The sequence below is a fragment of the Ochotona curzoniae genome, unplaced genomic scaffold (assembly GCF_017591425.1).
Source record: "Ochotona curzoniae isolate NIBS_2020 unplaced genomic scaffold, NIBS_Ocur_1.0 scaffold_1852, whole genome shotgun sequence".
Classification (NCBI taxonomy): domain Eukaryota; kingdom Metazoa; phylum Chordata; class Mammalia; order Lagomorpha; family Ochotonidae; genus Ochotona; species Ochotona curzoniae.
The window spans coordinates 35,614,757-35,631,171 of NW_024467087.1; the positions used below are offsets into that span (position 1 = coordinate 35,614,757).

At 46.3% G+C, this 16,415-nt stretch overlaps 1 protein-coding gene across 2 annotated transcripts; it reads right to left on the bottom strand.

The window, feature by feature from the left end:
• Positions 1-9,763: 9,763 nt before the first annotated feature.
• Positions 9,764-13,982, bottom strand: LOC121169293 (G-protein coupled receptor-associated sorting protein 2-like). Of its 2 annotated transcripts, XM_040999845.1 has the most exons (4): positions 13,749-13,982; positions 13,531-13,614; positions 12,822-13,257; positions 9,764-12,425 (listed from the first exon to the last, which is right to left on the bottom strand). In XM_040999845.1, exons 3-4 carry the CDS (start codon positions 12,946-12,948, stop codon positions 10,030-10,032), a joined length of 2,523 nt encoding a protein of 840 aa, XP_040855779.1. In that variant the 5' UTR covers positions 12,949-13,257; positions 13,531-13,614; positions 13,749-13,982; the 3' UTR covers positions 9,764-10,029. The 2 variants fall into 2 exon arrangements, with proteins under 2 accessions (XP_040855779.1, XP_040855780.1); XM_040999846.1 differs by lacking the exons at positions 13,531-13,614; positions 13,749-13,982 and having other exon boundaries at positions 12,822-13,486.
• Positions 13,983-16,415: the final 2,433 nt, after the last annotated feature.

Genomic DNA, 16,415 nt, shown 5'->3' on the forward strand with positions numbered 1-16,415 from the left:
AGACAGGAGAAAAGAGAGAGAACAAAGGAGGTGGGAAAGTAAAGAGCAGAGGGAGATAGCAGCGAGAATGCAGAACAAAGGCACAGCACCTTTATAGCATCAAGGTGGGTTTTGGGAGTGGGGCCCACGGGATTGGCAGATGTGTAAGTCCATATCAGAGATAAAGGCAGGGTTGGTGGAAGGGCCCATTAGGTACAGTGTATTTAAGTCCAGCTGACTGGCATAGCATGTAAAGCTTACAAAATTGGGCTGTAATGAGACCAGGACCTACAGAAAGCAGGTATTTAAGATGGCACCGAGTCTATAATGGCAGGTATCATTCAGGGCCAACACTTCTGTCAATCCTTACACCCCTCATTTGGTTTCTCAATTTAAAAAGGCAAAGATCAATACAGAGGTAATGAAACAACTCGTAGAGCACAAACATATTAGTTAGGGTTGGTTGGGAATCAGCACAAGGCTGCTAAGTCTGTATCGTGAAACACATCAAATCGATTCACTTTACACAAATTTTAAAAGCTAAAAATATCAGAAACACTCAGTGGTGATATTTCCAATTTTATAATATAGGATACATAGAAGCAGAAAAAAATTCATGATACCTTCATCTAGTCGTTTGTAGTCACTTTGGGGCCATTCTTCAGTCTGACACACCAGTATATTCACGTGACTCAGAAGATACTATTCACATGGGTTAGGGATCCCTTTTTTGAAATGCTTGCAACCAGATGTGCTTCTGATTTCTAAGTTTTGTGGATTAAAACAAACCTGGTACATCTATTTTATAAAATGCTATTCTATACTACTAAAAAGAGCAAAGCAGCTATCTACATACCAAAATATAAACAAAATAACTCCAAACGTGTAGCTCAATCTAAATGGAAATTGTAGAAACATATATATAGCCCTTTCACGCAAGTGTGCTAGATACACACACAATTACACACACAGTGGCCTTCAAAGAGTTCACAGAAAATGCATAAAATGGGAAATAAAACTATGCATGAATGTCAAAATAGTTTTGCATTCAAACTTACATTTAAATTATTTTTATCCAAATGGCAGAAACAAAGATCTGGGCCTGGCGCTGTAGCCTAAGGATTAAAGTCCTTGCCTCGAAAGCGCCTGGATCCCATATGGGCACCGGTTTGTGTCCCAGAGGTCCTACTTCCCATCCAACTCCCTGCTTGCGGCCTACAAAAGCAGCTGAGGACAGCCCAAAGCTTTGGGAACCTGTGCCCACATGGGAAACCCAGAAGAAGCTGCTGACTCCTGGCTTTGGATCAGCTCAGTTCTGGCCTATGCAGCCACTTGAGGAGTAAATCAGCAGACAGAAGATCTTCCTCTCTGTTCTCCTCTCTGCATGTCTGACTTTCCAATAAAAAAAATAAATCTTTAAAAAAAACCAACAACAACACAAAGATCTTCCATCCACTAAATCACTCACCGAATTCCTGCAACTGCCAGAGCTGGACCAGGCCAGAGCCAGGGACTAGGTCATCTCCCATGTAATTGGCATATACCCAAGCATGTGAGCCATCACCTGACACCACTTAGAGTCTGGAGTAGCAGGATGCTGTAATCACAAGTAGAGCCATATCTGAGTTAAACCCAGGTACTCCACCATGGGATGTGAATGTCCCACATGGTGTCTTTTTTTTTTAAGCTTTATATTTACTTTTATTGAAAGGGCAGAAACACATAGAGGAGGAGATACAGAGAGGAAGATCTTCCGTCTGATGATCTTCCGTCTGATGATTCACTCCCCAAGCGGCCGCAATGGCTGGTGCTGAGCCAATCCAAAGCCAGGAGCTTCTTCTGGGTCTCCCACATAGGTGCAGGGTCCCAAGGCTTTCCCAGGCCGTCCTCCACTACTTTCCCTGGCCACAGGCAAGGAGCTGGATGGGAAGTGGAGCCGCCGGGATTAGAACTGACACCCATATGGGATCCCAGTGCATTCAAGGCGAGGACTTTAACCACTACACCATCACGCCTTGCCCCCACATGGTGTCTTAACCACTGTGACAAATGCCTACCCTGGAATGAACTAATGTAAATTCCACTTTTCCATTAGTTTTTGATGTTCCCCTGCATTTCTGCTTGCATTGCCCATCCACTCATACATGGTGTCCAGTTTAGGTATCAGAACCATTAACATGCTATTTAGGTATTTTAAATCCCTTGACTGGTAATCAACACCTGCATTACATTTGAATTTAATTCTGTTGCTTGCTTTGCATCTTCAGAATGTTCTTTTTCTTATCTTTTGCCGTGTCTTATAATTGGTGTTGGACATAATGTATTTGATAATAGAAACATAGACCTTTAATGAGAAGATTCATATTAACCTGGTTAGGAAGTGGATCTTTTAATGTTTACTGTACTGTATGTGCCAGAGACATAAAATGCCTCTATTGTCCTTCTTTTTGTTCTTTTTCTCTTATTTTTGGCTTCACTAAATATTTCTCCCAGAAACTGCACTTGCTAGCTTCTTTATGTACCCATTGTTACTATAGTAGAGTCTTGTTATTAAAGTGGTAAAGGTGGAAAACTTATTAAATTCCAGTCTTTTGTGGGCTTGTGTCCCAGGACTGTGATCTTCAAATCCTTTTTGGCTGTTGTTATCTCTATTGTTTAGATGTTGTTTTTTTTTGTTTGTTTGTTTTTAGCTGGGATAAGGTTCAGGTCAAGTCTTTTCCACTGGGAGGAAAACACCTGTTACAAAGAAGACCTAGGGGTATTTTTAAGGATACAGTTCAAGGATACAGTTCACTTTTCCCTATCAAAGCCATGAGAGAATCTCTGGGATCTCCACTGCAAGAATCTGGTGGAGTCCTTCGAAGTAAAGCCCCTGAAGAAAGAGAGAGAGAGAGAGAGAGGGAAGGGCAGACAGAAATAGGTTGTCCATTCACCGATTCACCACCCAAATGACCACGATGGTCAGGTGTAGGACAAGCAGAAGATAGGTGCCTGAAACTCCATCTTGGTCTCTCAGGTGTGACAGGGTGACCCAGTACTTAGGCCATGTTCCACTGCTTTACCAGGTGCATTAGCAAAGGGTGGTAGTAGAAGTAGAGAAGGGGCCCAGTGTGTCCCTGCCTTGCACGTGCCGGGGTCTCATGTGGGTGCCAATTCTAATCCCCTGCTTCCCATCCAGCTCCCTACTTGTGGCCTAGGAAAGCACCCATGTGTGAGACCAGGGAGAAACTCTTGGCTCCAGGCTCCTCGCATCAGATCGGCTCAGTTTCAGCCGTTGGGGCCACATGGGGAGTGAACCAGTGGATGCAAGATCTTTCTCTCTGTATTCTTCCTTTCCAAAAAATAAATAAATAAAACTTAAAAAAAAAAAAGAAGTAGAGGAGCCAGGACTCAAAATAGTAGTCATATGTGTTGCAAGCAATGTCTTTACCTACAACACCGAAATGTTGGCCCAAGATAGAGATGCAGTTACTGTTCAATGATTTAATCAATCACACCTGCATAGTGTAACTTTCCACTGTTTGATACGGAGAGAAGAGAGAGTTCTCCCATCTGCTGGTACACTCCCCAAATGGCCACAATGGATGGATCTGAGCCAATCCCAAACCAGGAGTCAGAATCTTCTTCTAGGTCTCCCACAGACTCAGGGGCCCAAGGCTATAAGCCATATGTCCACTGCCCTCCTAGGCCACAAATAGGGAGTTGGATCATAAGTGAAGCAGCCAGGACATGAACCAGTGCCAATAAGGGATGCTGGTACAACACGCAGAAGCTCAGCCTATTGGACTGTGTCATGGCACAAACCCCTAGCTTCTATAAAAACCCTAAGTGACTCTTGGACCACCCTCTGTACTTCCAGTAGCTGGAAATAAAAATGTTTTTATAACATTTACTCTGGGCAGAAAATGAAGGACCTAGGACCAGGAGACACAAGCCCAATGGCTTTTTTTTTTCTCCCTAATGAATTTTGAATTCATGATATGGCTTCCACATACATTAGTTACCATGAATCAGTGGGAAAGTAATTTTTTTAAAAAAACAATGATACTTCAAACAAAGCTCAGTGGCTTCTAATAAGTCCTGGGAAGTATTCCATTGTAGTTAAGTTCCAGTCAGATTTTACGTACTCAATGACAGCACATTTTCTTTTTATCTATACATAGTGACCTAAAAAGCTAGTTTTTGGGTACGTGGGGGTGAATTTTCATAGGTAGACATTTCTTTCCTTAGAATATGATTGGTTACAAACATCATTTATGAAAACAGTCTACTGAAAAGAAGGCTGCTGATTAAGGGCATTCTGAGAATAGATGAAGAATACATAGATAAATAGCAATATATCTGTGCATGGCTGCTCCAGATGGCTAAGAAGAAAGAGACCCTCTGTACACATCACTCAAATCAAACTGACCTGCTGGATGAAATCCAGATAATCTTCAGACAATTCCTAGCAAGTGTTTCTCTGAATTGTTGTTAGAAGTAGTTTGCTCTCACTCTTCACTTGGATTTTAAATGGCTAATAGAAATATTAAAAATGCTCAGGTTCCTTAGCTATTAAGGAAACATAAATAAAAATCACATTGAGGTTCTACTTAACTCTGATGAGATTAGCCTTCATTGAGAAATATACTAACAACACCTGGTGACACGGGTGTGGGGATAAAGATACCCACATACAATACTGATGGAAGTATAGGCTAGTGCAGCCGCTATGGAAGTCAGTATGGAGAGTGAGAAAAGAACTGAAAAATTGATCTTCTGTATGACCCAGCTAACCACTCCTGGGAATATTCTACATATGAAAATATGACCTGCAACCCTATATTTCTAGCAGCACGATCCACAATATCAAAAACAAGTGAAGACAACCCAGATGGCCATTGAACAATGAATGGATAAAGAAATTGTGGTTAATCTATGCCATGGAATACTACCTCAGCCAGTAAAAAGAATGATATTCTACAATTTGCCACAAAATAATACCAACTGGAGACCATTTTGCTCAGTGAAATAAGTCAATCTCAAAAGGACAATTATCATATGTTCTCTATGACATAACGCAACAATCATGCAATATATATATATATAAATTCTCATAAATGAACTGTAAAATGGAGACTAGCATTCCAGGAAGTGAAGGTATGTTGCAGCATACATCTCTACTCCTGAATAAAAGATGGACTCTTCATGAAATTATTAAATAAACCTTAAAAATAGGATACAAAACTTTCTAAGATTGTCTATACCTACAATGCCATGGTGAACTAAATAACAGAAATGTTGGACTTGTGACTGTTGTTGAAGGAATATACTATTGTTATAATATGGAGGAAATAGAGGGTAGGGAGGGAGGAAGGGGAGATGGAGGGGGAATCCCTACACCTACAAAACTATATCATGGAAAATAATAGTCAAATCTAAAAATACAATTATAAATATCCAGTAATAGGAAATGAATTGTTAACCTGTGTTCTTTCGAGACACCATAGCAAATAATAAAAGCTGAGAGGACACTGAAAAAACTCAAGATTAGTAGCCAAGTTGAATAGAAGCATGGATAACCCACTATGCACAACTGTCTGAAGTGAGGAGAATATTACAGAATTGAGCCCTTAACTTGTGGAGTCTGCAATAACTCTGGATAGTTAGTGGGAGTACTGAACTAGGTTGTATTAAGTTGTGGTTGCCTCAGAGAACTGGATAATTGTTGAGTGTGGATATTTCACACATTTTGAGCCAGAAGTGCTGTGAAAACAGGATGATTGGTACTCAATTGATGCATCAGTAGGAAATATTCAGAAAGAACACAAGGAAATATAAAGGAGCTGCAGTTTAGGATGCAATCAATGTAATAAGTTGTAAAGCTGCAGGAAAAAGCAAACACAAAGAAAAAGGTCAGGAATATGTGAGGTGGAAAATGAGACACTGTCGATGACACGGTTTTTTGGGCAGCCCCAAAAGACCCTGCACTAAATCCAGGATGAGGAAACGCCACCTGGCACAACAACCTGTGTTTTTAAATGGAAAGGAGCTGTTGCTTGGGGCTAGACCCAAGAATCATCAAAATTTGGAGGATCCCAATCACTGGGAAATCCCAAGTTAGGAGCCCAAGGCTTCTTGGTTCCTCCCCGTGTTTGTCTCCTCCCCTTTTTTCTGAACTCCCAGGCTAAGCTTCTCTGGCATCCCCAGTCAGTCAGAACCCTGGAGTAAAAGTCACACTGGTCACCCTGCCTGTCCCTTGACTTTGAGCGGCCTTCAGCCACTCTTCCTGCCAGGAGAGAGCCAGTGCCCACTCAGCGAGAGCAAGAGAGCTGTGCTGTAGCCCAAGGTGCCCAGGCCCACCCTGCCTTTCCTCAGACAGTGCCACAAGTGCTCATGAATGGTCCCATCGCTGCTTCTGCTCTGAGGGATCCACTGAAGCCAGCTCTGTGCCTAACTCCCTAACTCAAACAGGAAAATGCAGCAGCACAGTGCCAGGGTGGGAAGCCTGCAGTGGGTTGGAGATGGGGAGGGCACTGAGAAGGCAATAAGGGAGAGAGTCCCAGAAAGTGATTTAGGCTCAGCCACCACCTCCCGGGGCTGGCATTGCCAGGCCTCGCACCCATCTCCTCCAACAGCAACCGCTACTTCTCTCCATCGCCTCCTGCAAGCCTGCTTGAGTTTTCCAGCGCCTGGAAAAGGACACAGGTGGCTACGACGCTAGCGGCTGCCCAGAGGACTGTTTCCTTTACCGACAAGAGCAGGTGGTTCTGGTCGCCTGAGAAATTTCATACCCATGCAGCATAGAGACACCCCACCCACCACAACACGCTCCCACCCTGCTGTGTCAACCCGCACGTGTGTGTCCTCCAGCTCCTCTTTTCCTGCAAGCAAACACGCCCCTCTGCCAGCAGAGAGCCTGGCCACAGGACCCAGCGCCTGCCCACGTGACTGCGCAGTCCTCTTTCTGCTGCTGGCCGACAGCATGGATGGTAGGGACCGGCTTCAGAGGATGAGCAGCTGGCTACAGGGACCAGAAGTTCCAGCGCATGGGGCAAGAGCAACAGGTGGGTCGCCTGCTCCAGGAGCCCAAGCTGCAGGCTTTATGCCTGTGCTGTGCTCTGCAGGCCGCTTGCATAGCTGCTAAGGAACACGCAGCTAAGATTTTCTTTTGGTTGTGTCCATATTTTAGGCATTGTGGATTTTCATCAAAAACTTTCAGTATTTTTATTACCCCTCATGTGATATGTAAAAATTCATGTGTGTGAGGATTGGTCTGCAATAAGAATTATAAGTAAAGCAAACATTCAAGTCCAAGATTCTACCACTACAATGATCTTTTTTAACATTTGTGCTTTTCCAAGACAGATAAAAGTGCCAGTTTATCCTTTCATAAGCCTTCATGTACTGCAATCACAAGGATAAAAAGCATACTGCATGCTCATAAATCAATTAATACTTTGGTAAAAAGCACCATGTTACTGAATATTAGTTTTGGCACCATAGGGCTTCACTTGAAAGAATAATTTAATTTAATTTAATTTAAAAGCCGGAGTTACAGATGGAAGGGGAGACAAGGAGAATAGGGATCTTCTCTCTCTGCTGGTTCGCTCTCTAAATATATGTAGTGGCCAGGGCTGGACCAAGTGGAAGCCAGGAGCTCCATCCAGGTCTCCCAAATGGCTTTTAGGTGCTCAAGTGCTTGAACCATCCACAACTGCTTCCCTAGGTACAATACCGAGGGAGCTGGATTATAAGTGGAGCTGGCACTTGATACTGGTACTCTGACTTGGAATGTCAGTGCTGCATTTGGCAGCTTAGCTCACTGTGCCACCACATTGGTCCAGGCTTCACTTTCTCAACTCTGGTGTTAACTTGTAGATATTTTGTTCAATAAATCAATGCAGATAATTTCTGCTTAGTAGAACAAAAAAACCTTAAATATTGTATTTGTTCTGTGAGATATTAAATACAAAATACCAATTTTGTATTTAATCCAGTAGTGTTACACTGACATTTATTGATTTTTGTCTAAGAAATCTGCTGTACGTGTTTTGTATGTCTTTTAATATTGAGTATACTGCATTTACTTATCTACGGCAACAGTTTTCTTAATCTCAGCAATTGTGTTGAAAATATTTCATTGTGGTTTTTATTTATGAGCCGCAATTGTTTACAAAATTTACAGCACTCAACACAGAAATAAAGTTTTCATCATATCAAATAAAATATTTACTACTTCCCCTATGCCTTGATTCTTTCTCCAATCCAGTTCAATATCTGACTTTTTAAACTGTCCTGTCTGAAATTGTGATGTAATCTATTATTGTGGTAAAATATAAATACAATTTTGCCATTTGGCTATTTTTTAATATATATTTCAATTGGAAAGGCAGATTTAGATAGACGAAGATATTCCATTTGCTGGCTTATTTCCCAAATGGCTGGAATGACTGGAACTGTACTGATCTAAAGTTGGGAGCCAGGAGCTTCTTTCTGGTCTGCTGTGTGGGTACAGAGGTCCAAGGCCTTGAGCCATCCTCCACTGCTTTCCCAGCCATAGGCAGGGAGCTGGATGGGAGGTGGAAATGCCTGGACTCAAGCAGGTGCTCACATGGGATGCTAGCACTACAGGGAGTGACTTAGCCTGATATGCCATCAAGTTAGCCCTGAGAAACTTTTTTCAATATGGTGCATTTTATTTCAGACTGTGACATATAAGTGACATAGGAAGTCAAATTGAAGCTGCATGGAAATTGTATATAAGTATATGCACTTTTAAAAAATGGTATCTAATTTTGTATAGCTGTATGACCAATGACAAGTTTCACTACATAGAATATCATTAATATAATTTCATGTCAATAAAGCAATCTATGCACAATTCCAACAATGGATGAATGGTATTTCCTTAGCACTTTTTCCTTGGACAAGGACCATAAAGGAAATCCCATTCCTGACCTCAGTTAATTGGAGTTTTTGTTTTGTTTCATCCATTAGGTGACTTTAAATTATAAAATGAGCATACTTGGCCTACTTAGTTCCCCCAAACTGGCCTTCTAATTGTCCAACTGTATCCTGCAATAACGTCTTTTCACCTATTTCAGGCATGCAGTACATGTATGCAGATGGAAACAATTTTCTAATTACACATTTTTCCTCACACCATCACTGCCCACTTCCAAAAATGACATAATGATTTGTTTCATCCTATCTGCTAGTCACCAATTTGAGTCCCTTTTTTTCTGCAGATCCCTCTGGTACTTGGCCACATCAATCTTCTCCACTCCTGCCCCTTTTTTTCCTTAAGATTTTCTTATTTTATTTGAAAGTAAGAAATACCCAGAGCTACAGGGAGAAAGAGAATTATCCACTGGCCAAATGGCTGCTATGGCCAGAGCTTGGCCAGTCTGAAACTGGGAGCCAAGAGTTTGTTCTGGATCCCCCCCGTGGGTACAGGGTCCCAGAACATGGGCCAGCCTGCTCCACTTTCCTAGCCATTAGTAGGTATCTGGATCAGAAGTGGAGTGGTTGGGGCATAAACCAATGCCCATATGGGATGCTTACAACAAGGGTGGATTAGCCTGCTAAGCCACAGTACAAACTCCAGTAATTCCCTCCCTATGCTCCAATAACAGGATTTTCTAACAGAATTTGTTTGGCATACTAATCATTAATATTTGTTAAGTGTGCCCAATGTATTCACATCCGCTTTGTAAACTTGAATCATTTATGCTGACTTCAACACACAACTTTATTGAAAACACAGACTTCAGTAGAGAACCATAGAGTTAAACAATAAATAGCAGCTTATTCAGGCACAGTTCATTAGAAGCCAAACAACAAAAATATCACATCTGAACAACAAGACAAATTTCAACAATTGCATTTTCAGTTGCAATATTAATTTGGCATCCACAAAACAATTCAGCTCAAAACAAGAGTTCAACAAAGATTAACATCAACGTTACAAATATAAGTTACAACACAAAACCAGACTGTGAACACCAAAAGCACTGTTCAGGGCTCTTTGGGAGCATAAGGCTGAGCAGGGGCAGGTGATTAATCATATTAACTTTGTTGTCCTGTCTCAGGATCATTTTGATTGTCTATTTGGATTTGTAGTTGCTTAGCTAAAGCCTCAAATTCATGGAATGCAGATGTAAGTGGCTCAAGACTGATATCATCATCAATTAAGGATAATGTGCCATTTCTTATAATATTACTGATGTTCTGAAACATCTTAACAACAATTTGAATATTATCATGTGACTCTTCTATGTTAAAGAGACCTATAAATATTGATAGGGCTTTGGCACTGAATAGGTTTTTTATCACCATAGGATTTATGGACAAATTGAGTAGCATTTTCAGAACAAGAAATTTTGTTCTTGCATTGCCTGTGATTAATAAGGAAAGAAATCCAGACACATAATTGTCAATCAGTGCATGATAGTCAGTCGTCATAGTGAGGTGTCTAAGCATCCTTAGTCCAAGCATCTGCTCAAGGGAATCTACCCCAAGAGAAAGTGTCTCTTCACACACTTGACAGACAAATGTCTCAATCATGTTTAGATTTGGATAAGGTGGAGCCATTTGAAGCATGGTTTCCAGAAATTGTGTCCTAACTCGGGAGGATGGATAATTGAGCAAGGTTTCAATAAGTGAGACTACACCTGAATCCCGAATAAAATCTTTGGTAAACTGAGAAGCACTTCTCATCCCCATTGCAATTTTAGATATTTCCTGGATGAAAGGATCACGCACTCTGTCCATCAGTAAAAGGAGTTCTTCAAACTCTGCAGAGTCGATTCTAAGCTCACATTGTATGCAGGTGCAGGACCAGTTCTCAGTCTCTGCATTTTCCTTTTCCTTAAGGTGCTCTCGAATTTCCTGGACTGAGCGGTAGGAAGGATCATACTGAAATGGGTACTCAGGTCCAGGCTCATCAGGCTGAGGCAAGGATTCCTGCTCTTCCCTGTCTGGGCTAGGCTCCACAGGCACGGGCTTTGTCTCAAATGTTTCAGAAGCCCCTTCAGCAAGTGTAAACTGGCTTGTGGATGGGAAGCCAATTTCATGGCAAGGGGCAGGTCTGAATTCAACAGTGACCTCTTCCCAAGTTTGGGGCCTAGATGATGTATCAATTTCCTGTTCAACTGAATCTCTGAACCTGTTACTGGCCTTATATACAGGATTAGGATTCACATCAAAACAGGCTTCATCTCTATCCCAGAACCAGGATCCAAATATGGCCTCTTCTTCGGACTTTGGCTTGGCCTCTTCTCTGGCCACAGCCCCCAAATTACACTTTTCCTCGGTCCAAAACAGGGATCCACCAATAGCCCCTTCCTCAGTTCCTGGCTCAGACTCACAGACTGCTGAAGCCCCAGCCTCCAAACTGGCCTCTTTTTCTGTCCAGAACCAGGACCCAATAATGACTTCCTCCTCCAACCTGTGCTCTTGGTTGGCACTGTTATGGTTATTAACATCTTTGACGGCCCGTGATTTCAAAATAGTATTGGGCTCTCCCTTGTCTCTGTGCTTGAATCTAGTATTTTCCTTTTCCCCAGGTAAAAGCCAGGACTCCTTATAGAACTCATCTTCAGACTCTGATTCAAAACAGTCCCCCATCTTTGTCCTGAGCTTGGACCTAGTATTTGCCTCGTCCTTGACTCTGGGCCTGAATATGTTATTGGCATTTTCTCCACCCCAGAAGAAGGGGCTGCCAGTTTCATCCTCAGATCCAGACCAGGAATCAACATAGGGCTCTTGCTTTGATCTGGGCTTGGACCCAGAATTATTAGTCTGATGTTTAGCCCTGTGCCTAGACCTAGTACTGGCTTCTTCCTTGGGCCATGATCTGATACTGGGCTCTTCACCAGCCCACAAAGAAGACACTGATGTAGAGGTCTCATCTGCTGACCAGAATCCAGACTCATTAGAGGTCTCCTCTCTGGCTCGGGGCCTAGGATAACACCAAGACCCCATATCAGTCTCCTCCCCTGGTCTAAACCAGGACTGGATTCCTGTCTGATTCTGGGTGGTAGAAAATGGTTCAGCATCCATATTGTCCAGTTCTCCATCCACATTAGATTTAGTAGCTGACCGAGACTCAGAACTGACCAGTGGCCAAGTGACAGCATTAGGCTGGGACATACCCTCTGCTTGAGACAGTGCCTCAGCCCCAAATTCAGTGTGCACCCATGCCTGAGCTTTACCTTTGGGTCTTGACCCAGGAAGTGCCTTGGCTTCAGTCTTAGGACGTGCCCCACCCACTGCCCTGGCATCAGTTTTGGGCCTTGCCCCAGCCATTGTCTGAGCTTCAGTTTTAGGCCTTGCCCCAGCCGCTGTCTGCGTTTCAATTTTGGGCCTTGCCCCAGCCAATGCCTGCGCATCAGTTTTGGGCCTTGCCCCAGCCACTGCTTGTGCTTCAGTTTTGGGCCTTGCCCCAGGCACTTCCTGAGCTTCAGTTTGGGGCCTTGGTTCAGCCATGACCTGGGACTCAGTTTTAGAACTTTCCCCAGCCACCGTCTGTGCTTCGGTTTTTGGCCTTGCCCCAGCTACTGCCTGATCTTCAGTTTGGGGACTTAGCTCAGTCATGACCTGGGACTCAGTTTTAGAACTTTCTCCAGCCACCGTAGGTGCTTCAGTTTTAGGCCTTAGCTCAGTCATGGCCTGGGACTCAGTTTTAGAAATTTCCCCAACCACTCTCTGCACTTCGGTTTTAGGTCTTTGCCCAGTCATGGCCTGAGACTCAGTTTTAGAAATTTCCCCAGACAGGGCCACAGTATCCTTTTTGCGCCTTGAACCAGACATAGACTTATTCTTATTCTTGGATTTTGCCCCATTCATTCCTTGGTTCTGGTTTCTAATCTTGGGTCTGACCACCAGAGGAACTTCATTCTCTCTCTCAGCCCCACCTACAGCCTCCTCCCCACCCTTCTTTCTAGGCTTAGCATGAGCATTAGTCTCAGCCTCTGCCCCAGTCATGATACAAAGTTACAGACACGACCAAATTAACAACCTCTACTCAGGTCTTGGCGTTGATTGCAGATCTGTCAATGTTTTACACCTTTACACTCTGTTGTTTCAAATGAAAATTTCAAAAAGTTAAGAGTCACTTGCCAGTCCAGCAGCCAATCACCCTGCTTTGCAAGCACAGTCTCAGTCAAATTTACAAAATTCAGAGGAGGCAAAACCAAGCTGGGGGAGGATGGATGGCTCCTGGTGGGTGCAGACCAGTTGCGGGTGGTGGTCCACAGCAATTCCAACACTACCGGTTAGCCACTAGAAAAGGATCTGGAGAGAGAAAACGAAATTGGGATCTAAGTCTCCTCTGTTACCCCATGTACAAGCTTACAAAAGTAGACTGGTGTAAAATGCTCGGTGGGAAAACAGGAATAGGAGAGGGTCTCTGTAGCTGCTGCCTACCTGCTACACATGGGTTTGTAGGTGGTGGGAAGTGTTGGGGAACTAAGAGGGGCTAAAGAGCCCCTGAATGGACCATCATCATTCCTGAAGCTCTGCTAGGCTCCACTACCCCACCCAAAGTGAGCCCATTCTCATACCAACCTTCACTGATGTGGTGCAATCTCCCCCTCCTCTCTTTGAGCAACTGGTGTCAAGCCCCACAGCTGACTGCGGTGGGGAGGGGTCCTAAGACATGCAAACACAGGAAAGAAGGGCATCTGAGTGCTCAGCAGATAGCACACACCCTAGCCCCCAGACAAACACTGCTTCCCACTGGGATCAACATCTACACCTGTCCCCTGCATCGCACCCCTCCTCACCAGCCTCCAGAAACTTGAGCCAGTCTCTTCCTTCTTTCCTTTCTTGCAGTACTGACCAGCCTTAAAGCAGGCCTATGGACAAACAGATGGAAAGGTAAGACAGGCAAGAAATAACAGTAGCAGTTGAAGCCTGTGCACAGATGGATACCAAGAAAGATCTGCCTTTCAACCTTTGAGGTCACGCTGGTGGAATAGTCTGGTCTCAGTCCTGTTGCAGGGTTCCAGACAGACAAACTCCTTCCCTTGACGTCATACTCTGCCCAATCCCCCCGCCTCCGACTCTGAGGATTCACCACTAGGTGCACCACATCCCCACGCCTTGCGCAGCACAAAATGGGAAGAAGACATCGCACATTCTAGAAAGCAGATCGCAAAGTGGCACTTGTGATTATGCCTCTCTCATCCTCCCGAGCTGCAGAGGCCCTCTCCAGGCCCCCAGTCTGGGAGGGTGGAGAAGCAAGGTGAAGAAGGACCTGCAATGCTGTTAGAGAAGAATCTGGGGAGCCAGACATGTTGTGGCGGCACTCACCCCCATCTCCTCCCCCACCCACACCACGCACAGGTCCATACATCTGGGCCATTTTCTGCTTCTATTTTCGCTCACGCTTCTCCTCTACGGATAGGCACCACTGCCTGTCAGGAGAAGCCACACATACCAGCCACACATACCATGCAGACGTGAGCCCTGGACATCAACCCGAAGCCTGTAGGAAGGGAAAATATGCAGGACACGGGACCATGGACCAGTTTCCATACTCAGGGCTCTCAGCAGCTTTCCACTGGGCTGCCCACAGACCTCAGATGCCCAACCGCCATCCTTCCCTGCAAGCCTCCAGGGCGTCCCCCAGCCCAGACCCCACTGCACCATTTCTCCCACCTCCGCCTCCCCATTGCCATCTCCAGGCACCTGCCCCGTGGAGGAGGGCGGGGCACCAGTGCGGGGAAGGTGGCTGGCAAACTGTCCACGCCAGAGCCTCCACACGATGTGCTGCTGCCTCTGCAACCACCCGCTCCGCCACGGCCCAACCAGGCCTGCATGCAGGGGTCGCTGGCAGCACGTACCTCTCGGCCACAGGGGTCCCTGATCAGCGCAGACTGGACACAGCTTCCCTGCCAGGCTGTCAGGGTGTGGAGCCAGCAGTCAGCCACCGACCACGGGGGCCACCCCGCCGCCACCAAACCCCACTTGCCTGCACGGGCTCCAGGCCCGGGCTGCAGCCTGCCCTTCCTCCTGTTGCCGCTCCTCTCTCTCCTGGCCTTCCCAGTTTCCCGTGCCACCACCAGAGTAGAGACGCCAGCGCCCCCCGCGCCTCTGCACCAAACCAGCCAGGGGCTGCGCAGCTGCGGCAGGAGCCCGGCGCCGCGCGAGCCTGTCGGGAAGAGGGCGGAGGGATATGTCGCCAGCAGCTCGACGCCCCCTCCCAGGCCCACCGTAGTTCCGACCCTGCGCTGGGCGGGGCCAGCACGAGCGCCAGCCTCGGGGCCGGACGGCACGGGGGGCGCCCACGGCCCGAGACCCCCGCGCGCCCACCTGGCGACCACCACCCCGCGCGAGCAGCCAGGGGCTCGGGGCGGGCGGCTGTACGGGAGCGGGGCCGCGCTGGCTGCGGGGGTCGGCGGAGCCGCGTCCCCCACAGCAGCGGAGGGATACAGCCCGCCGCGGGGCGCCTCTGCACCTCAGGCCTGAGCGCCTGCCCCGCCGCCCCCTCCCTGGACACTGCTGGTGGACGGAGGGGCTGCCAGTCAGCGCTGAGGTCGGGGCGGGCCGAGGCCCTGGCGGGGGTCCCGCCCTCTCTTGGATGCCTTCAGGAGCCAGGCCAGGGAGGAAGGCACTTTGGCGCCCAAGAGAACACGGCTGGGGGGCCCGCACAGAGCCCTCAGCCTTGCCTGAGTCTCACACAAGGCCCACCTGTCCCTCCAGCCCTAGCAAGCAAACCCTGGTCCGTGCCCCGAGTTGGCCTTTGGGCCAGACTGCCTTTGCTCGTTCTGTGATGCCAACTCGGTCATTGTGTAATGTCCACACTCGCCCAAGAAAGAGGACGCTCCCCTGTCAGGACCCACAGGTGCCCACAGAGTCACCCTCTCTGTTGTTGCCCAGTGGCCACGTGGCAGGCCCTGGGCACAGCATGCCCTGGGCACAGCACGCCCTGGGTCTCCTTCACTCATCTCTCTCTCTTTCAGTTTCAGATTTTTTAACCTGTTGCCTCTCAGGCTTTTGGCTAAGATCAAGTAAAAGTTGATCTGAAAACAAGAGAGAGGGAGAGGGATTTTTCATCTGGTTCTTCACTCTACAAATGCCTGCAACAACAGCCAGGTCTGGCTCAGGCCACAGCCATGATTCAGAACTGCATGAGAATCTCCAGGTAGAAGGCAGTGCCCCCAAGTACTTGCGTGGTCCTCTTCTCCCTTTCAGGTGCATAAGCAGGGAGCTGATTGTACTGGACAGGCTGGGACTCTGACTGGCACACCTAGATGGCATGCCAGGCTTGCAATTCAGCTGCTTTACCACTGTACCACTCAGCAGGCCCATCAAGTCTGTTCTTTGCAATCGCATCTAAGCCCTCAAGGCATTTGGCAGTGTGGAAAGTGGACAAGGATTCAGTCACCTGGGCCTCTGCCATTTTCAGTAACCACCTGCCTCATTTCACCAGTTCCTCTCAGGGAAGA

Bases quoted from the DNA above. Each gene is read 5' to 3' on its own strand.
- LOC121169293 (XM_040999845.1), bottom strand. From the start codon at position 12,948: ATGACTGGGGCAGAGGCTGAGACTAATGCTCATGCTAAGCCTAGAAAG. The intron at 12,426-12,821 runs AGAACCAAGGAA...GGCCCCAAACTG, and splicing joins CAGACCCAAGATTAGAAACC to AAGCTCAGGAAGTGCCTGGG.